Raw genomic sequence first — 22,734 nt, 5'->3', positions numbered from 1 at the left:
TTAAATTGTATATCCTTTAGACAATATTTAGGTGAACTGAGTTTTTACAATCCAGAGTGGCAGTCTTTTGTGTCCTTAACAGAAATTTTCAGTCCATTTCATTTTAAGTGATTATTGATTGGGGAGGACTTGCTTTTTCCATGTATCTATTGTTTTCTGTACTTCTATTTCTTACTGCTAATTTTATTCTTTCTTGGATTTAATTGATTTCCTTTTTTTTTTTTAACATTTTCTGCAGTATTTTAGTTAATTTCTTAGTGGTTATCTTACAGTTCAAACTTAAAATTATATTTTAATTACAATTGAAGCTTAAAATTGTAACAACCCAGTTTAAATAATACCACCTCCATTCAGTAGTATATAAATACTGTGTTCCTATGTATCTCCATTTCTTCCCTTTTTTGTTAATGTCAGAGATTATCTCTTTTGATATTGTGTACCCATTAACATGTTTATATTTTTGTGGTGCATTTGCCTTTTAAAACATAAGAAAATAAAAAAGAGCTCTAAACCAAAATTAAAATAATGCCATGTTTTATAGTTACCTAATAGCTTTTACTAATATTATTTATTTTTTCTGTTTTTTTTGTTTGTTTGTTTGTTTCAGCCGGAGAGTATCCCTCTATCACTTCTTGTATGCCAGGGGTACTTATAACAGAATTCCTCATATTTTGTTTATTTCAAAATGTCTTAATTTCTCTTTCGTTCTTGACAGATAGTTTAGCTGGGTATAGAATTCTTGACTGACTTTTTCAGAGAATTTATTTATGTATTTGAAGGGTAGAGAGGCAGAGTTACGGGGGGAGAGAGAGGGAGAGAGAAGCAGAAACAGAAACAGAAACTAACTTCTATTCGCTGCTTCACTCCTTGAATGCTCACAATGACTGGGACTGGACCAGGCTGAAGCCAGGAGCTGGAAGCTTCTTCTGGGTTTTTCACATGTGTATAGGGGCCCAGGGACTTGGGCCATCCTCCACTGCCCTCCCCAGTGCTGCAGGCCATGGCTTAACCTACTGCACCAGGGTGCCAGCCCCTGGCTGACACTTTTTTCTTTCCAGAATTTAGGTATGTCATGGCTTCTGCTGTATGATCTTCGTAGTGTCTGATAATGCATCAACTGTTAATGTTATTAAAGATCCCTTGTATATGTCAAGTTGTTTCTCACTGCTTTGAAGATTCTTTGTTTTGGGGTTTCTACACTTTTTTTATTTTATGTTTTTTTTTTTTTTTTTTTTTTGACAGGCAGAGTAGACAGTGAGAGAGAGAGACAGAGAGAGAAAGGTCTTCCTTTGCCGTTGGTTCACCCTCCAATGGCCGCCGCGGCCAGCGCGCTGCGGCCGGCACACCGCGCTGATCCGATGGCAGGAGCCAGGAGCCAGGTGCTTTTTCTGGTCTCCCATGGGGTGCAGGGCCCAAGCACCTGGGCCATCCTCCACTGCACTCCCTGGCCACAGCAGAGAGCTGGCCTGGAAGAGGGGCAACCGGGACAGAATCCGGCGCCCCGACTGGGACTAGAACCCGGTGTGCCGGCGCCGCTAGGCAGAGGATTAGCCTAGTGAGCCGCGGCGCCGGCCGGGTTTCTACACTTTTAATATAATACATATAGGCTTGGATCTCTTTGCATTTTTTCTTCTAAGATTGCTTTGAGATTCTTGGAGAGATATATATTCATGTCTTTCACTGAATTTTTCAGCTTTCTTTGCCTGTATTTCTTTAAGTTGTTTGTTTTGTGGGAAGAATGGGACTTTGCTCTTTCTGGGACAGCTATTATGCCTATGTTGGTATCCTTGATGGTTTTTTTTAATTTTTTTTTTAAATTTTTTTATTTTAATTTTTTTTTATTTTTGACAGGCAGAGTGGAGAGAGAGAGAGACAGAGAGAAAGGTCTTCCTTTGCTGTTGGTTCACCCTCCAGTGGCTGCCGGGGCCGGTGTGCTGCGGCCGGCGCACCGCGCTGATCCGCTGATCCGATGGCAGGAGCCAGGTGCTTCTCCTGGTCTCCCATGGGGTGCAGGGCCCAAGCACTTGGGCCATCCTCCACTCCACTCCCTGGCCACAGCAGAGAGCTGGCCTGGAAGAGGGGCACCGGGACAGAACCGGCGCCCCGACCAGGACTAGAACCCAGTGTGCCGGCGCTGCAAGGCGGAGGATTAGCCTAGTGAGCCGCGGCGCCAGCCCTCCTTGATGGTTTTTTGATAGGTCTCTTGGGGTTCTCTTTTTCTTTTCTTTTTTCTTTTTTCTTTTTTTTTTTTTTTTTGTCTTTCAGAATAGATCGTTTTCATTACCTTCAAATTTGTCAATTCTTATTTCTAACTTCTCAAATCTGTTGAACCCTTGGAGTGAATTTCTCATTTCTGTTATTGTACTTTTCTTTTTTTTCTTTTTTTTTTATTTGACAGGCAGAGTTGGACAGTGAGAGAGAGAGAGACAGAGAGAAAGGTCTTCCTTCCACTGGTTCACTCCCCAAATGGCCACTATGGCTGACGCGCTGCCAAATCCAAAGCCAGGAGCCAGGCGCTTTCCTCTTGGTCCCCTATGTGGGTGCAGGGGCCCAGGCACCTAGGCCATCCTCCACTGCCTTCCCAGGCCATAGCAGAGAGCTGGACTGAAAAAGGAGCAACCGGGACTAGAACCCCACACTCACATGGGATTCTGCGCTGCAGGCGGAGGATTAACCAAGTGAGCCACGGCGCTGGCCCCATATTGTACTTTTCATTTCTGGGAATTTTGTCTGGTCCTTTTGTTGATATTTTCATTTTGTTTATACCTTGTTTTCCTTTAGTTCTTATTTTTTGTGATTTCTTTTAGTTCATGAGCATATTTAGGATAGTTGATTTAATATCTTTGACTAGTAATTCCAGATTTTGAGCTTCCTCACTAGGGTTTTTGTGTAATGTTTTTGTTGTTGTTCATTGGCTATGCTTTCCTGCTTGTGTGCTTTGTAATTATTAGTTGAGTTCTGAACATTATGGATCTTATGATTTGGTAACTGTAGAAATTAGATTATCCCAGTCCCACTCAGTTTTTTTCTTTCTTTGCCAGTTGAGGGCTCTTTCCATCCATTTGTGTCTTCCCAAACTATTTTTGCAAACTGCATATCTCATGTGTATATTCACTGAAGTTTCTTTTCCAGTATCTACCTAACATAGATACCAAAATATCTGATCTTTAAAAAATGCTGTCTCCTATTCTGTGGTAGATTTGGGTGGGAAAACTAAGTGTCCCCTTGCTCCTACTTCCCCACAAGGTCTAAACAAAGGCTAGCATCTGCATCTGAATCTCGAAGGGGACCACAAAACTGAACATGCAATACCTTGGATTTTTGCAGGACGAAGTTTGTCAGCATACTTTGACATTGCCTGAACTTCTACCAACCAACTGCTCCAGGAAGGCAGGTTGCTATCCCCAGTGTTTTCTATATCAGGGCTAAAGAATGGGGAATGGTGGCCTCAGGTTTGCAGAGGCGGGTTTTCCTATCAAAATCACAAGCAGTATCTTCATCATCCGGTCTTCTTTTTGTTTTATGTGTCCAGTCAGATTCTAGATTTCTGAGATAGTTGTTGCTGGTCATTTTTCCAATTTTGTGGTTTTTTTTTGTTTTTTGCTTTTGTGGTGGATGATCCAACCCTAAGTTGTTCTTTGACATTTTGCTTCTCAAATATCACAGTATTATTTTGTGTTTCTCTTGTGGTATTAATGAATAGAGGAAAGTTTTTTTTTTCCTTTCTTTTTTGTGGTCTGTGTTTGACCATTCATATTATCAAAGGAAAAGAATCAACCTCAGATTTTGAACACATAAAGGATTAAGATTTTTGATTCTCCATTGGAAAACTTATAAGCATAATTGAAATTTTGAGTGCCTTTTTGTCAGTGGTTTGTACAGTCATGTTGTGTTTAGGTATAGAACAAAGTTGTGTCTTTATTGAAAAAAAAAACTTAATTTCTAAATGTTGGTTATTCCTCTTTCTATATAGTTAGCTTAAGTGCGTAAGTGCCATAGTAAGTATTTGATATTCATCATGATTTAATGTTGTTGGAAAAGTAATCTAAAATTTGCTTACAAGACACATGATGATTTCACTGCATTTGCAACAGATTTTATTTAAGGCCAGAGTTGCTACAGAAAACGTTATAAATAAATAAATAAAGATAGCTTTTTGTGAAGTCATGCTATTCTACTTGCTATTTCAGAAAGACTGACAATAGTGATTAAGTAGAAAAGCATCAGTTTTCCATTTCAGTCTTGTATTTTAATCCTAACTTCAAAATACTCAATTTATTCTACATGTAAAATTTGGGTTTTTTTCCTAAAGAAAAATCATATAAGCATTTTTTTAAGATTTATTTATTTATTTGAAAGAGTTACACAGAGAGGGGAGAGGGAGAGGGGGAAAGAGAGGTCTTCCACTTGATGGCCTACTCCCCATTTGGCCGCAACAGCTGGAGCTACGCCGATCTGAAGCCAGGAGCCAAGAGCTTCCTTCGGGTCTCCCATATGGGTGCAGGGGCCCAAGGACTTGGGCCATCCTCCACTGCTTTACTAGGCCATAGCAGAGTGCTGGATTGGAAGTGGAGCAGCTGGGTCTCAAACCGGTGCCCATATCAGATGCTGGCACTTCAGGCCAGGGCATTAACCTGCTGTGCCACAGCGCCAGCCCCCATGTAGGCATTTTGAAAACAATCTTTAGTCTTCATTTTTCTGCTGTTACTAAAAACATTTTAAAAAATATTTCAGACACATGAGTGATGGATTACCACTTTCAAGTCCTTCAGTATTAGAATGGTTTGAATATAAGACATTTGTATTTTAGAAATTTCTTATTCAAAGTTCCAAGAGTGCCATAACCAATTTTACAAATAAAGATTCAAGAGAGTCTTGTTTAATAGTGTTATTATAGCTGTAGTCTTTTTTTTTTTTAAAGTGTATGTGAATATTTTCCTGTTCCTAAGGCAAAATTCAGTTGACACTCATGAATGGTTATCTGTGTTCTGTTAAGTAAATAGAATAGTTATATTTTGGGGATAAAAGAAATATGAAAACTTTGTTGTATAGCAGAGAATCCTAGTACAATTTTAGCTCAAGTTGAAGCAAGAAAATGCATTATATTTGCAAGCTTGTTTTATGCATTTGTATTAGGGAGCTCATTTTAAACTTTATTTCCTGCTCGTGGGCGTTCTATCTATATTTCTATTAAGCTGCCATTCCCTATCCTTTTCTGCCCTTTTCCCTTTCTAAATTTGACCTAGCTATGACAAAAAGTTAGAGGTGTTTTTGACACCTAGAAAGGCATAAAAGTTTTGCAGTGTATACACACACACACACACACACAAACACACCCCTATACATATATACATGCAAGAGATGTATGTGTATATAGGTTTGTGTATATAGGGACTATGGGTGTATATATGTTATGATAAATGTTATCAAAAACTAGGATCAAGGAATAGAGAGAGGGAAAAGGTCCTCTTATGATTGACAATTATGCAGAGATAGGAGCATTTATAGTAGTTTACTATGTAGTTAAGTCTTTAAACCAACATGATTGTAAACTGTTTCTGTAAAAGCTCATTTTACATTGTAGTATGTTTATTTTTAAGGTGAAATGGTTTTGTCTGTAGGATGAATTAAATAAAGAACTAACAAAATGTAGTTTTAAAAGTTATTTACTTTATTTTTTTTTTTTTTGAAAGGAAGAGCGAGAGAGAGAGAGAGAGAGAGACAGACACAGACAGACATGGAGGGAGGAAGGTGGCAGCTGGGGAGGGGGGACTGAAACTGACAGAAAAAGATTTTCTGTCTGTTGGTTCATTCTCCAAATGCTCATACTAACCAGAGCTGGGATATGCTGAATCCAAGAGCCCAGAACTCAATCCACGTGTCTCATGTGAGTGGCCGTGTCCCAATCACTTGAGCCATCATCTGCTGCCTCCCAGGGTATGCAACAGAAGTTGTAATTGGAAGTGAGCTGAGACTTGAACCCAGGCAGTCCTACGTGGGATGTAGGTATCCCAAATGGCATCTTAATTACTATATCAAATGTCCATCCAATAAATCTTACTGTTAACCTATGTTAATATTCATGGAAGTGATAGTGTAAAGATTCTTCTAATTATTCCAAATAAAATTTTGATTAAACTAGATCAAATATCTTAACCAAGCTCTTGAGGATTTTGATTCTAGGAAGCCAGTAATTTAGTACTGCTTCACTACAAAACATAATAGATTGTCTGAAAGCTATTATAAGTAGTTTTACTTTGCAAAAGATATTTTTATTTTAGCATTATGTTTTGCTCTAAGCTAATGAAATAGCAGATATGCATAATTCTGAAAGATAATTAGAAATGTCTATTTCTCTAGGAAATAATTTCTCTTTTGTCATAATCTAGTGGGTGGGCATTGTGGCATAGCAGTTTCAGCTTCTGCTTGAGGTACCCACATCCCATATAGGGGTATCTAGGACTGAGTCCTGGCTCCTCCACTTCTATTCCTCAGAGCAACAGAATGCACCTGGGAGGCGGGAGACAATGGCTCAAGTAATTGGATCCCTGCCACCTACATGGGAGACCCAGATGGAGTTCTGGGCTCCTGGCTCGGCCTGGCCCTGCCCTAGCTGTTGTAGGTTTTCGGGGGGAGTGAACCAGTGGATGGAATCAGTTTTCTTCCCCCTCTTTCTCTGTTTCTCATTCTGCTTTTCAAATAAATCTTTAAAAAATGGCCTAGGCTATGGTATGGAAATTCTTTACTATATTAATCATTATAACAATTAAAATGTTAGTTATATCTTGGAATATATAAATAGATCCTTTTTGAAGATGTGATTTTATTTGGAAATGTTGTAGTATCGTTAAGTTTTGTAATTTTTTCTCTTTTTCTTATAAATTTACAAAAGTAACATTGTAAGGCAGTAATGTAGAGTTACCACATACCCTTAGTCTCATTTCCCCTATTTTCTTGCTTTTATGAATTGGGAATATCTTTATTGTTTCTGACAGTAGAAAATATGTATAAAATTATTTTATAGACTAGAATTTTTTCACTATTATGACAAAACATGTTTACTGTTCAGAATTATAGACACTTATTATGTTTCCCAACATAGTATTGTTCAAATGGACTGTATGAAGCAAACCTTAAGATTTTCAGTGATTTTTTATAACTACTTAAAAGCTCCAGATCTACTTGATACTGTATATTAACATTGTCCAATAGAAATGTGATATGTACCTCATATGTAACTTAAAATTTTGTCTAGCCATAGTTTAAAGTTGCTTTTATTTAAAAAAGATCGAGTTAATTGTGTGGGCAGCACTTCATTGTACCAGCAGCCATGTGTGACAACATGTCCGTAGAGTTTCAACCAGAGAAACTCAGCTGAGATGTTGAAAATTTGGGGAATGGGATCAGTTAAGTAGGTATAGAGTACCCATAAGACTGAGGTTAGCTATTTAGTCTCCAGCCTTATCTGTTCTTCCTCCCTATGGTAATCAAACTAATGTTGTATGACCGAAAGCCCCAGACATACAAAAATAGGCATTTATCATAATTCCCATAGTTAATTTAAATTACCTGGGGGGAATGCAAGCACTCAGGTATACAGAAGATACTGTTCTCCTGTAGGATATTCCAATGATTGGGGTTATCTCCTAGGACCCTCTCTTAGGTGAGTCCTTTTTCCAGAACATGTGAAATTTGAGCACCATAAGCCTATGGAGTTATTTCATAGTCTTACAAAGGAGAGTTCTCAAGTATAAAGTCATAGGGAAACAAACAGGTAAGTAGAATGACAGCAGCTCAGTTCACCTTAAATATCTTGGATGTTTAAACAAATAACATGGATTACAAAAAGTTATAAAAGTTGACTGTAAGAAGAAGTACAGAAAACAGCATTTAAGATACCCTACAATTCACAGGTTTCATAGTTGGAATCAAGTCTTATAGTTTGCTGCCTCCTTATAAATTTACCTTGCTTGGTAAAATTTCCTTTTTTTTTTTTTTTTAAAGATTTTTTTGTTTGTTTGAAAGTCAGAGTTACACACACACACACACACACACACACACACACACAGGTCTTCCAAGTGCTGGTTCACTCCCCAATTAATTGGCTGCAACAGCTGGAGCTGGGCTGATTGGAAGCCAGGAGCCAAGAGCTGCTTCTGGGTCTCCCACGCAGGTGCAGGAGCCCAAGGACTTGGGCCATCTTCTACTGTTTTCCCAGGCCATAGCAGAGAGCTGGATCAGAAGTAGAACAGCCAAGACTTGAACCAGTGCCCGTGTGGGATGCCGGCACTACAGGCAGAGGCTTTACCCACTACGCCACAGTGCCGGCCCCTACATTTATCTTTTCTAATCCAAACCCAAACCTGCATTTCTGCTATGATGGAGTAACTTTAAGAAGACTAAAGCTTTTGCTGAAGTTACTAGAAAAATCATTTTAAAGTCATTGTGAGTTGAGTCAAGACTTGAGGAGTCCAAGATTCAGGAGAAAACAGACAGACATATTCTGTGCTGGATTTCCTCTTGAGTCACTTTCAGCTGCTAAACTGTTTGGGGTAAGAGGATAAAAACAGCATGGCAAAAAGCAGTTGAGGAAGTTGAGTGGAACTTGTGCTGATTTTGTTGTTGTTGATGTTCTTGTTTTTGATGTTCTGGCCCTAAGTTTACAGTTCTGATCTCTTGAAGGACCATACCATAAGATTGGAGACAACCCAGAGATAGGCCACTCTTTGTAATGTCGAAAATCGAGTTTCAAACCATCTTAGTCCCTGATGGCATTGAGTTGATCTGCTCCTACTCTGACTGCCTGCTAAAAAAATAATTAAATACTTTCTGGAGTAACAGCATCCAGAGCTTCTGCTTTTTCCCCAGTCATTTACATATACTATCTGGCATTTGATTTAAAAATTGCTAGATGTAAAACAAGACCAAAAGAAAAAAATTGACAGTAGAAACAGATCTATAGATTATGCAAATTTTAGATTTAGGACTGGGGCTTTAAAATACAATAACTAATCTGCTCATGAAAATCATTGTAAGTTAGAGAATTTTACTAGAGAACTAGAATCTGTAGAAAATCAAGTAGAAATTCTGGAACTGAAAAATATAGTAACTAATATTAAGAACACAATAGATAAGTTTTATTGCAGGTTAGATCAGTTGAGAAGAGGATTAGTGAACTGGAAGATAGTAGGAAATATTCAGCAATATGGATTTGTCTATTTGGTGTTATTACTAAACGGAGCTAAGAAATAGGAACTTTTCAATCTCTCTCCAAAGTGTGTCTCTTATTTTAGAGCTTATGTGTGAAGAATCCTTATTAGAGTATACTTGCAACTCTTAATTTTAATATGTGTGGTTTTTAAATTTTCATTTTTATTATAGTGGGTTCTTTTAAACTACAGTGAATAGCGTGAAAAGTGATGAAATAGGAAATTATCATTTATAAATTGTGCTTGGTCCCTTCCTTCCAGCCTTTGGTCAAAAAATTATTCCATAATTAATGTTTTATGGAGAGATTCTCTGTTCAGTAAACTCACTTAACTTAGAATAGAGCCTTAGAGTGAGAAAATAAAGAAAACAGCTTTACAGATATGAAATAGATATACAGAGCTAGTTGGTAAAACTTAAGTGTTTTAGCATAGAGGAATTGCAAGATTTTCCTTCTACTTGGGATCATGTTTATAGGTTGCATGGTGATCTAGCACACTAGTTCATCACAAGTCAAAAATCACAATATAGAAAAGTTACAGGTAAATTGTTCTTTGTTTCATTGTATCTAAGACTTCACTATGAATTGTTCCTTTAAGTTTATATATTTGTAATAAAAAATGCTGTTACTTTTTGTCCTCTCACTAACTGTAAGATAGATCCTGATTTCAGAGATGCTGTAATATAGAGGCAAGAATGAATGGTAATCCTATGTTTGAAACTTAGTTCGATCATTATTACTCATTTGACTTGAGTCAGGAAACTTCTTTGAGCTTTTTTTCCTTATGTGTACAAATTGGGTAATAAAATAGTATAATGTTAAGCATTCTTTATTTTCCCATCATCACTTCTCCCAGGAGGTAAGGGAGACAGATGCACTCTGAAAATATCACAAATTGATTCCATTATGATGATTGGTACTTACAGTGATAGAACCTAAGTGTAAGAATAGTGTTGGTATTTTAACTATATTGGTTTTTTAAAGTCTCATTAAGACCACTTCCAATCCTAAATTTTGTTATGCTTAATGTTTGACTTTCCAGTTATGTAGGATTCCTGCTTTTCTGATGATGTTTTAATACAGTATTATTCACAGTTAGTGGATCTTTTTTAAACAAGAGGTTGGATTTTGTGATACTTGACAAAAACAAGAACTTTTCACTGTAGTATTACTATTTTGAAGCAATAAAATATTCATAGCTTTAATTTTGTGTTCATTGTTTTTTCAGGAGTTTTCAAATCGCACTCAGTTGATAGGATGAAAAAATTTAAGAGAAGACTGTCCCTCACACTTCGAGGAAGCCAGACTATTGATGAATCACTGTCTGAATTGGCTGAACAAATGACTATTGAAGAAAGCAGTAGCAAAGATAATGGTAAATAATTGGGATGGCGAGATACTTCCCCTTTTAATTACATTGTAAAAAAATACTCTCCAGATAAGTTCATAATAGCTTTGTTTTATTTTATTATCAGTTTCTGTGGTTTCTTAGGAAACAGAAGACTGTGTAACTTTGCATGCTTGTTTGCTGGAATATTCTACTTTCACTCCAAAAATGTTACTGCATCTGGTTTCAAACCCTGAAGAATTCTGCTATACCACATATCTTTACATTCTTAATGAGATCTGTTATATAATATCCTGATTGTTCAATAAAGATGTTTAATTAACATTTAAATATTTCTGCTATGGTTATAATCTAACTTAAGACAGGTTAAATGTGCATAGGAAGTTTGTGAAATTCCTGTGTGTGGCTTTATCATAGTTCTGTAACATTGTATATGGGGCCAGCACTGTGGCATTGCTGGTTAAGATGCTGTCTGCGTTATGAGCATCCTCTATGGGTGCCAGTTTGAGTCCTGGCTGCTCCACTTCCCATCCAGCTCCATTGGTGCACCTGAGAAAGCAGCAGAAGATGGCTCAAGTGTTTGGGCTCCTGCACTCTCATGTTGGAGACCCAGATGAAGCTCCTGGTTTTGGCCTGGCCCAACTCCAGCCATGGTGAACATTTGGGGAGTGAACCAGTGAATGGAACACCTCTCTGTCTCTCTCTCCCTCACTCTCTTTCTGTGATTCTGCCTTTCAAATAAATAAATCATTAAAAAAGAAAAACCACTGTATATGTCTGTGGACTATTCACATATATTACAGAGCTCACATGAAAGAATTTTCATGTTTTTTCATTTTATGTTTATCACAAAATCTATCCATAGTATTGAAAGCATTTATTACTATAGGCATATAGGCATATAATTTTTCCCACATTTGGCAATGCTTCTCACAATGTAAAGTAGTAATACACAGATGTTAATATAAAATAAGAGCTTGTTGAATGGTTAAAATGCAACATCATGATGGAATTTATAGAGGAAGGCTACATATTCAAAACTGAAATTATCTTAGAGATGTCATAATAACCAGGAAGGAGCTTACATGAATTACCTCCATTGTGTCATGATATGTAGTGTATCTGGCAGGCCTTCCTTGCCTGTGCCTAAAATTCTGCTGTCTGATTTTTTTTATTGTGGCAGTGAGTAAAAGAATGAGTACCTCACAATGCTGACCCTGATAATATGTTTTTAATATGTTTCTTCCTGGTAATGGGTTTGCAGTTATTTAAAAACTCTTTATGGTGGGGCTGGCATTGTGGCACAGTGCGTTAAGCTGCCACCTGAGAGGCTGGCATCCCATAAGAGTGCCAGTTCAGGGTCCCAGCTGCTCTGTGTCTGATCCAGGTCCCTGCTAATGTGCCTGGGAAAGCAGCAGAAAATGGCCCAAGTACTTGGGTCTCTGCCACCTGTGTGGGAGACCCGGATGCAGTTCCTGGCTCTTGGCTGCTGTTTGGCCCAGCCATTGCAGCCATTTGGGGAGTGAACCAGCAGATAAGATTCATCCATTCTCTCTCTCTGTCTCTGTCTCTCTCTGTCTCTGTCTCTTCCCCTCTCCCTCCCTCTCTCTCTCTCTCCCTCTCTGTAACACTGCCTTTCAAATAAAATAAATCTTAAAAAAATTAAAATTTGGGGGAATAATTTCAGATCCTCTGAATTGATATGTACCTCAGTATTTCTCTTTTATTCACCAATGAACATTATTTTGAATGTCTGACAAATACAAACAGGGCCATGTGTTTTAATTCTGTAGCATGCTTAATCATAAGGCAAATACAGGATAATACATTGGAGAAGGAGTATAAAAACGAATCTTGAAAAACAAATAAGCAAATGGACAAAAAAACAGTGGAGTATAGTAGTTTGTAATTATTAGCTAGCTGATTATATGAGAAATGATAAAGTTTCAAATATTAATATTTTCTATAAGTGTACTTTCTTAGAAACCATTTTAATCTGAATACCTTGTAGAGATAGCCAAAGAAATGCAATTAAACATAATGATCTCTGTTACAACTTTTGTTTTGTTTTTTGTTTGCTTTCTCAATCCTTCTCATGTGTTCCTGAATCTTGGGCTGATAATGGAATGATTTTTGGATGCTTGAACCACAGAGCCTATTGTGAAGAATGGCAGGCCCCCGACGTCTCACAGTATGCATTCCTTCCTCCACCAGTACACAGGGTCTTTCAAGAAGCCCCCGTTGAGGAGACCACACAGCGTTATTGGAGGAAGCCTTGGCTCCTTCATGGCAATGCCCAGAAATGGAAGTAGATTAGGTAATTTGATTCTTTGTCTATTATATGTAACTTTCTGAGTGTAGGTCATGTACCTAGTTAGGTTTTAGCTGTATGGAAGTTAGCCATCTTTATTTTCTGATTTCTCTTGTCTAATAAAATTCAAGTTGAGAACAGGAGAAATAGCAAAAAGATGGAAAATTCCAGACAAATAAAAGTGTGAATACTACATAGAAATAATATTTGAAAACCTATCAGTCAGGAAGTAAACACACCTCATAAGAAGTGAATGCAGGATTTCAAGATAAATGACAGCTTAGGCTGATGCTTAACTCTAAAGATTACCATACTATAGCCTAATGCAATAATTAGCATATATGGTTATCACTTGAATTGTTATTATTTTATCACTGTGTAGCTTTAAGTATCTAGGAACGATATATATTTTCAGTTTTCTATATCTGATGGTTGATATCTCTGGTCTTTTTTGATGTCTTATTACTGTGTTTTAATTTTTAAAATATTTTTAAGCATAACTATTTTATCATCTTAAAAGATAATTATGTTTATTTAAGTTCCTGAGGGTTTCACCTTGCTATTTAGTTGATCTGGTTACTCTGGCTATGGCAGATTATTTCCTCATGTGTTTTGTTAATTTGGAGAGTATGAGATTATCCACGGTGGGGACCTTTTAGTCTTACAGGGTACAACTTGTTTCATGAGAAACAGTTGTTAAATTTTAAGGAATTTTGTAGCTGATTATTAAATATAGCTATTAATGAATTGTAAAGTATGCAAACAAGCTGAATTTTTAAAAAGTAATGAATATGCAAAAGTCATTAGATCCTAGTTGTTTTACTGCTTTCTATTAATGTCTGTGTTTGTGGCAGTTATTTGTTTCTATTGTGTCTCTGTAGCCAAAATTCTATATAATAAAAGTGTACTACTATACATTTTTTTCCCAACTACATGTTCAGTGATGTTGTGTTGGGTAGCTTGAAATCAGTCACAGGTGGAATATTTACCTCATGGAATCCTAACACTGCAGATCATGGCTTGATTTATTTTGTGGACTGTCAAGACCAAGGACTTGCAAATGATTTCTGTAAAGGGCCAGTTAGTAGGGTTTTTAGGTTTCATGTATATATATTCTCTGTTGCTATTCTTCTTTTGTTTAGTGCCCTCTTTAAAAACGTAAATACCATTTTTTGCTCAGGCAGCGTACAAAAACAAGCCTTGCTTATTCTTCACTCATCGCCTAATCTTGGCCTGGACTTGTGATACTGAAAATATTAGTAATTCAGGTTAAATTTAAGAGTTTGTTTCTGCACCTTGAGAATAACACAAAAATTGAACACATAATATTCTGCTAATTCCCCAAAACTGCTACCTGGTTCAGCTAAGAGGTCCTTTACTGCACTGATAAATGAGTGAGGTTGTGACATAAGCTTTCATTGTTTCATTTTTGTGTTGATCAAATGAAACTGTTAGCCTGTAGTCCTGTTGGAACTATACATGTTTGTTAATGACATGAATAATTTCTTAATTGAATCATATGGTACTCAAGTATTCATTCATGGTCTAAGATTAATAAACTTCTTTTGTAGTCCTTATGCAGCAGGACATAGAATTTTTTTCTTCTGTCTGCCTTTAAGATTCAGAGATGTAGCACTTAGAGAGTGGGTCTTTCTAGAGAAAGATCTCACAACTCAGACCAAGGCTTCATCTTTTAGCCCAGTGTGGCAGCTAAAACCCAGTACCTTCTTATCAAGATGAGCAACCCCTCCCAAGGAAAAGAATCAATTTATACATGAGAGCTTTACGTTTTCAGTTCTCTGTTTTTGCTTCCTGAGTATTATCCTCATATTCTTGCAAACTCAGCTGAACAATTTTTATAGTAGCATATATAATAAGAATTTCCTTGAAGAAGGAAGATTTTCAGATTCTACTAGGCTTGATTAAGTTATCATTAACATTTTGAAAGTGTGACAGAAAAAAATATGTGAGTCAGATGACTTAAATGTCAAATTTTACTAGGTTAGAAATCAGTCATCAATATATTAAATACTGCTGCCAAGTTAATTTTTTCACTGCATAATTTTTTCAAGAAATATTAGTGTCATTGAAATATTTTCTGAAATTAAATATTGAGCTATTAGAGGCTATTACCTTTTGCAACTGCTTATGAGTGCAAGTTGGCATTTTCTCAATTTTGAGTTACCAAGACAAAAATACAGATATAAAGTTAATTCCAAGATTGATTTGATAACAGACTTTCATATAAGCAGTTCTCGTATTCTTAAGTAAATATTGTTTATTAAGAGCTTAAATTTATATTCGTAAAATACTTTTAAGTGTTTCACACATAAATATTTCATGAAACATTTCATTGGAAAAAGAGGTCTAATTAGCGATAATCCATTCTTTGATATTTAGTTAATATTTAGTTCATTTGAGTATTTATTGAACACATTCTAGTGCTAAAAGCTTTGTTAAGTTCTGGAAATACAAAGTGAATAAGCCAGATCTGTCACCCAAGATCTTATAATGTGGTATATAATCACATCCAAAAATGCTCTTCAGTGCAGTGAATATGGACACAGTAGTCATTTGTGTATGAGATTAGAAAAGACTTCACTGTGTTGATACAGGAGCATAGTTTTGAAGAATAAGCCTGTGTTTGCCTGGTTGAGAAAATGGGGGACAGTTCTTTTAGGGTTTTAAGCCATTGCAGTATGAAACAACATGATGCTCTTTAGGGCAAGAATAATTGTGTAGAGAGAAATAGTGGCAAAGATGAGTTCTAGATCTAGCATTTGTTTCTAGTTTCTCAGTAGATGAATTGGAGAATGATGTAGATATATAAGCAAGCATACAAGTAGGCAGGTTGGCTTTTTAATAGTCCCAATGAAATCAATCACCCTCTCCTTTACCTCCATTTAATTTTTATTTCTATCAGGACATATAACATAATCCAGCTTGTAGGGTGATAGGAGTATGTTTCTGTACCCAACAGACTGTTGAGCTTTTACAAGTTAGAAACTAGTTCTTAAAATTTTAAAGTTAGAATATTCAAAGAACTAGCTTCATTTTTCTGTAGCTCCAAAGACATATTTAATTGAATTATAAACGAAATAAGAGGGAAAATATCAAGCTTCTATTCCAGATCTGTTTCTAAGTTATGTGACCTTTAGAAAGTCATTTAACCTTTCAAGTGTCAGTTTCCAGATCTGGAAAATGAGATTGCTGATTAATTCTCAAGTATTATTTCCAGTCTATAATTTTTATTACTCAACTTTTGATAACATGAATGCTAGTTTGTTCATAATCTGAGAGTATAAAAGGATTTTTTATTACTTTTTAAGAAATTTGATTTGTGTTTTGAGCTATGAACTGCACCTGTGCACCCAAAATGTAAAAGACATTTATGCTATGATTTTTAAATGTTGATTTGTCTCCTCTTTGTCCTTATTGCTAATGTACGATATATATCTCTAAGTTCAATGTCTCATTTTCTGATATAGATATTGTTCATGAAAATTTAAAAATGGGATCAGATGGTGAGAGTGACCAAGCCTCTGGGACATCATCTGATGAAGTCCAGTCACCTACTGGTGTTTGTCTCAGAAATCGTATACATAGACGGATCTCAATGGAGGTAACCGTTTAAAAAGCCTACGGTTGTCGCATGTACCTGTATTTGTGTATGTAACTACTCATTTGAAAATTTTCATGAAGGCAAACGACACTTGTAAGGGAGATTTTTCTTTGTGATTTTGTGTTATAACCTGTGAACATTTCTTTTTTTTTCTAATTACTCTCCCAAAACAAGTACACATTAATTATAATTGTTCACATTTTATGAAATTTTAGGTTCTCTGTCAAGGAAAAGTGATATTTTTATTCTAGAAATCCAGGACAATATTAGCAGTCTTTCTTTAGAAAAAAATTAACTTTAATTGTATTTCTTTGATTCATCTTAATACTTCTTATTTTATATATACATATACATAATTTCAAATTTTAAGAGGCATGAATAAAATAAATAACTTTTTTTAACTCTTGCTTTTTATATTACAAATCTATGGGTATCATTTCCTTTGTAGTTCATTATATCTGTGAATTGCTGTAGTGTGTTTAAGTTGTTTCTCCATGTAAAGGAATAGAAATTCATTTCTACTTATTTATCAGTGTTAAAACCCTGAGAAGAAGTTGATTATAACCGTTAACATTTTAGTATGTACTGTATATTAAACTAGTTTTCTGGAAACAAAAATTTAACATGTTTTGGAATAAAGGTACTGTTAGTTTTTCAGTGCTGTTGCGACAATGAGGAGAGCTCTGTCTTTTATTTTTAAAATTTATTTATGTGTTGGGGCAGGTGATGTGGTTCAGCAGGTTAAAGCAACAGAGTGGGCCTCCCGTATCAGTGCCAGTTTGTGTCCTTCCTGCTGCTCCACTTCCAATCCAGCTCCCTGCTAATGTGCCTGGGAAAACAGGAAGGATGGCCCAAGTGTTTGGGCCCCCCTGCAGCTATGTAGAAGACCCAGAGGAAGCTCCTGGGCTCTGGCTTTGACCTTGCCATTTGGGAGTGAACCAGCGAATGAAAGAGTTGTCTCTTTTGTTTCTCTCTGTAACTTTTCATTTCAATAAATAAAATCAATCCTTTTTTAAAAAAGGGTTTTATTAAAATGAAAAGCAGAGAAACAGATGGGTGACTAGAAGAGGGGGAGGGAAAGGGAGGGGGGAGAAGGGAGGAGAGGGGAGGGGAGGAAGGGAGGGAGAGGGGCAGACACTTTTTTTTTTTTTTGGACAGAGTTATAGGCAGTGAGAGAGAGAGAGACAGAGAGAAAGGTCTTCCTTCCGTTGGTTCACCCCACAAATGGCCGCTACGGCCAGCCAGGTGCTTCCTCCTGGTCTCCCATGCGGGTGCAGGGGCCCAAGCATTTGGGCCATCCTCCACTGCACTCCCGGGCCACAGCAGAGAGCTGGACTGGAAGAGGAGCAACTGGGACAAGAACTTGGTGCTCATATGGGATGCCGGCGCCGCAGGCAGAGGATTAACCAAATGAGCCACAGCACCGGCCCCCAGACTCACTTTCTGTCTTCACTCCCCAAATGGCCACAACAGACAGGCATGGGCCAGGGCAAAGCCAGAAGCTAGAAGTACATATAGATCACCCACATGGGTCACAGCAACACAAGTAGTTGGACCAATTTTGCTGCCTTCCCAGTCACTTTAGCAGGAACCTGGGCCAGAAGTGGAATATTCAGGACTAGAACTGGTACTCTAACAGGAGATGCCAGTGTTGTAAGCTGCATCTTAACCCCCTATACTTTACCACTAGCCATGGATCTGTCCTATTGTTTAAATCAGTTAAGTAAAACAGTAACAGTTTTCTAAATGATAACATTTTCAACCTTGAGATCAACTTGATATCTATTTATATATCACAATAATATTAAGAAGATTGCATATTTTTCTTCATAATAGGTATGATTTTTCTTTATCATATGTTTATATGTTTAAAGGATTTATTTGCTATTAAGGTCCATATCTGGAATTTGATTCTTATATTTAGCTATATTTGTTTTTTCATCCAAAGGTGGCACATTCTAGATTATATAATTTTTATAGTATGCTTTAATATCTAGAAATACTTTTTTATCTCTTCCCTATGCATATATATACAGATGGCCATACCTTTGTAACAGTAGTTCAACATCTGATTTTTCAACTTTACAATGACATGAAAGTGATCTGCATTCACTGGGAACTGTAGTTAGCAGTTTTTTTGAATTTTTTGAGTTTTGACTTTTTTTCCTGGGCTAGTGATATACGTTTGGGTACCTTTCTTTTTTTGTTTCTTTCTTTTTTTTTTTTTTTTTTTTTTTTAAGGTTTATTATTTATTTGAAAGGCAGAGAGACAGAGTGAGGTCTTCATCCGCTGGTTTACTCCCCAAATGGCTGCAATGGCTGGAGCTGCACTATCCGAAGCCAGGAGCTTCTTACAGGTCTCCCATTTGGGTGCAGGGGCCTAAGGGCTTGGGCCATCTTCTGCTGCTTTCCCAGGCCATAGTAGAGAGCTGGATCAGAAGTGGAGCAGCCGGGACTGGAACCGGTGCCTGTAAGGGATGCTGGCACTGCAGGTAGCAGCTTTTCCCACTATGCCATAGCGCCGGCCCCTGGGTAATTTTCTTGTGATGCTGGACGGTAGCAGTGAGTCATAGCTCTCAGACAGCCATGTAATTATACAAGGGTTAACAGTTGCAACTTGACATTGGACTGTGTTGCTTAGCTATAGTATTTGGTAGATGTGTATTAAATGTATTTTGACTAACAATATTTTCAAATCATGGTGGGGTTATCAGAATGTAACTGCATTAGAAGTGAAGAGCTTCTGTGTCATTCTAGAATGCTTTGGAATTTTTTTTTTCGCTTATTCAAGATCAAATTTAGATGTTTTCTTTTTTCCTAATGATCTTTTTCAGTGCTATGAAAAATATAAAATTAATATGGGAAGAACCAGTATATTTGCATTAGTTTTAGCATTTTAGGAACATAGTATGTTTCTACTGAAGTCTTAAATCTCTCCGTAAATATATAGCTCCTATACATCTCCATTCTGTTTCATGGTTTGATTACTATTAAAAGGAGAGATTTCTTTTATAAAATTTATATTTCTTAATGTGACAAGGTAGACAGGTTCCCTATCAAGTTTATCTCAATTTATATTCTATAATTAAATGAATAGAAATGCCTCTTCTTTCCAGTAATATTACATGAATAAAATATATTTTTCAAATTTTCACCTTGTTTGAAAGACAGAGATCCTTTACCCACTGGTTCACTCCCCAGTTGCCCACGACAACCAAAGCTGGGCCAGCTTGAAGCCCAGAACTCCACCTGATTTTCCCATCTGGAGTACTTGAGCTATTACCTGTTGCTTCCCAGAATGAAAATTGGCAGGAACTTGAAGCAGACACTCTGATATGGGATGTGGGCATTCCAAGTGGCAGCTTAAACCACTGCTCCGAATGCCTGATGCTCGACCAAAATATTTTAAATCTCTTTAACTGTGTATTATCAAAATCATATAATGTCTAATTGGTTAATTATTTAAACTGATGACGTTTTGTGATCATCTTTGCCTATTCCTGCTGTTTGATATAATCATTCAGAGTAAATTTTAAGTTTAATTTACCAATGAGACAGCAAAGAAATGACTGGGTTTGCAAAGGACCATTTCTGTAAAACTACATTGTATGCCTTGCTTAAAATAAATACTTTACCTTCAAGATACTATACTTGTATTTAATCAATATAGTTAACTTTGCAACTGCAGTGAAACTTTATGGTTTCTTACTGCTACAAAATCATATATTAGACCCCATAAATTCAAAAGTCAGAAACCCTTTTTTTTTTTCTGTTATTTATTTATTTATTTGACAGGTAGAGTTATATACAGTGAGAGAGAGAGACAGAAAGGTCTTCTTTCCGTTGGTTCACTCCCCAAAAGGCTGCCACAGCCAGTGCTGAGCCAGCCCGAAGCCAGGAACCAGGTGCTTCTCCCTGGTCTCCCATGCGGGTGAAGGGGCCCAAGCACTTGGGCCATCCTCCACTGCCCCCCCCCCCCCCCCCCCCGGCCACAGCAGAGAGCTGGACTGGAAGAGGAGCAACAGGGACTAGAACCCGGCGCCCATATGGGATGCCGGCACCACAGGCGGAGGATTAACCAAGTGAGCCAGGGAGCCGGCCCCTGTCTTTAGTGTTTTTGATTACCTTCTCTCTCTTTCTCTCCTAAGGATTTAAATAAGCGGTTATCACTGCCTGCAGACATCAGAATACCTGATGGATATCTTGAAAAGCTGCAAATCAACAGTCCACCATTTGATCAGCCAATGAGCCGAAGGTCTCGTAGAGCTTCCTTAGTAAGTTTTTGGTTTCCTAGACCTATAGCATTGAATCTGCTTATATGAATTTTTGGTTGTAAACATTTTAAATTAACTTTATCTATCTATCTATCTATCTATCTAGAGCTTTTGAGTAACTCAATTTTATTACATTGCTCTCTGTATGTTATCAGTTCCTATTCTTAAGGGTTTATTGGAACCCTTAAGATACAGCCACAGGATGCATATTGGAATAGGATTTAAGTCATATTTTATTTTTGGTAGATTTTATTGATAATATGCTATGTATACAGAATATGTATAAGATATATAATTATGCTAATATACAGAGAAATATGTAAATGACAATTGTATACTTGGTGATTTTTAGGAATATTAACATACCTTTATAACCAGTACTCATATCAATAAAAATTTTTTTAATCCATTAACTTCCTTCTGCTACCTTTTTCTTAACTTGATGCCTCCCACTTCCTTAACTATAGCCATAATTCCTGCCTTGTAACACCAAAGGATGAGTTTCACCCAGCAGTGTCACCCTGTTTTGGTAATACTATTTTTATAGTATATTTTGACATTTGGGCATTCTTTATTGTTTTAAAAATATTTACTATTTTCCTGACAATTCTTATTTAAGCTTTCAAACTTTATATAATCATGAATATATAAAGTACATTTCATACAAATATATAGGAATACATCCTTATACAAAGTTTATATATATATGTATATTATACAAGGAGATCTTCAAAAAGTTAAACTATGTATGTATTTTGAAATCTTTTGGCATCAAAATGAAACTTACCTTTTAATTCAATTTCCACAAACTTTTTGAAGTGCCTGTGTATAATATTTATCTCAATATGCATTATTATCAAGGTTGGCTTTTTTGGGTCAATGTTAGGTTTGAATTTCATCTGTGTTGTTGCATGTAGTTATAGTTCATTTATTCATATTCTTGCATAATGTTCCATTATATGAGTATATTGTACTGTTTTGGATATTGTACATTATCCATTCCCCTATTGATAAGCATTCAAGTTGTTGTTTTCATTTTTTACTATTAACAAATAGTGTTTCTATCACCATTCCAAAAACATGTGCATATTTTTGGTTAGTGTATATAAACATTTCTGTTGGGTGCATATCTAGAAATAGAATTGTTGGATTGTGCTGCATGCATATGTTCGCTCTTTTTAGAAATGATCAAAACAGATTTTCATAGTGGTTGTACTGATTTATACTTTTTTAAAAAGATTTTTATTTATTTATTTGGAAGTCAGAGTTATACAGAGAGAAGAGAGGCAGAGAGGGAGAGAGAGCAAGATCTTCCATCTGATGGAGCTGAAATCTACTTCTGCATGATTAAAAAGAGAGAAGCCATTAACCAGAAACCCTCTCATTTTCTGAATGATAAATGTACAAATCTACATATACTCACTCTATTCTTCTTTCAATGTTGAGGAGTTGTCCTTCCTATCTCATAGTCTCAAGATGCTTAAATGCGTTATGCTTGTATGTTCATATATATTCAGACTTTCTTTTTTATTTATTTATTTATTTGAAAGTCAGAGTTACACAGAGAGAGGAGAGGCAGAGAGAGAGAAAGGTCTTCCGTCCGATGGTTCACTCCTCAGATGGCTGCAACGGCTGGAGATGTGCCAATCCAAAGCCAGGAGCCAGGAGCTTCTTCCAGGTCTCCACGCGGGTGCAGGGACCCAAGGACTTGGGCCATCTTATACTGCTTTTCCAGGCTGTAGCAGAGAGCTGGATTGGAAGTGGAACCGCTGGGACGCAAACCGGCACCCCTATGGGTTGCCAGCACTGTAGGCGGTGGCTTTACCTGCTACAACACAGCACCAGCCCCCACAAGCATTATTTTTTTAAAAAAGATTTATTTATTTGAAAAAGAGCTGGATGGGAAATGGAGCAGCTGGGACTCAAACCGGTGCCCATATGGGATGCCGGCGCTTTAGGCCAGGGCATTAA

The 22,734-nt window shown here is 36.8% G+C and overlaps 1 protein-coding gene across 3 annotated transcripts in view; it reads left to right on the top strand.

Moving 5' to 3' along the window:
* Positions 1 to 22,734, top strand: part of CDK17 (cyclin dependent kinase 17) — a 105,250-nt gene that overhangs the window by 56,247 nt on the left and 26,269 nt on the right. For 2 of the 3 annotated variants that reach the window (XM_008256919.5, XM_089308808.1), the window contains exons 2-5: positions 10,437 to 10,583; positions 12,709 to 12,873; positions 16,356 to 16,489; positions 20,638 to 20,763. In XM_008256919.5, the coding sequence (XP_008255141.1) occupies positions 10,466 to 10,583; positions 12,709 to 12,873; positions 16,356 to 16,489; positions 20,638 to 20,763 (543 nt within the window). In that variant the 5' untranslated portion in view covers positions 10,437 to 10,465. The remainder of the gene's footprint in view (positions 1 to 10,436; positions 10,584 to 12,708; positions 12,874 to 16,355; positions 16,490 to 20,637; positions 20,764 to 22,734) is intronic. The other variant, XM_051845785.3, reaches the window with a different exon arrangement.

Source organism: Oryctolagus cuniculus, chromosome 11, assembly GCF_051225735.1.
Source record: "Oryctolagus cuniculus isolate XC-2025 breed Fujian yellow rabbit chromosome 11, ASM5122573v1, whole genome shotgun sequence".
Taxonomy (NCBI): domain Eukaryota; kingdom Metazoa; phylum Chordata; class Mammalia; order Lagomorpha; family Leporidae; genus Oryctolagus; species Oryctolagus cuniculus.
The sequence above is the reverse complement of the archived record's forward strand: the minus strand, read 5'-3'. Positions and strand labels throughout refer to the sequence as shown.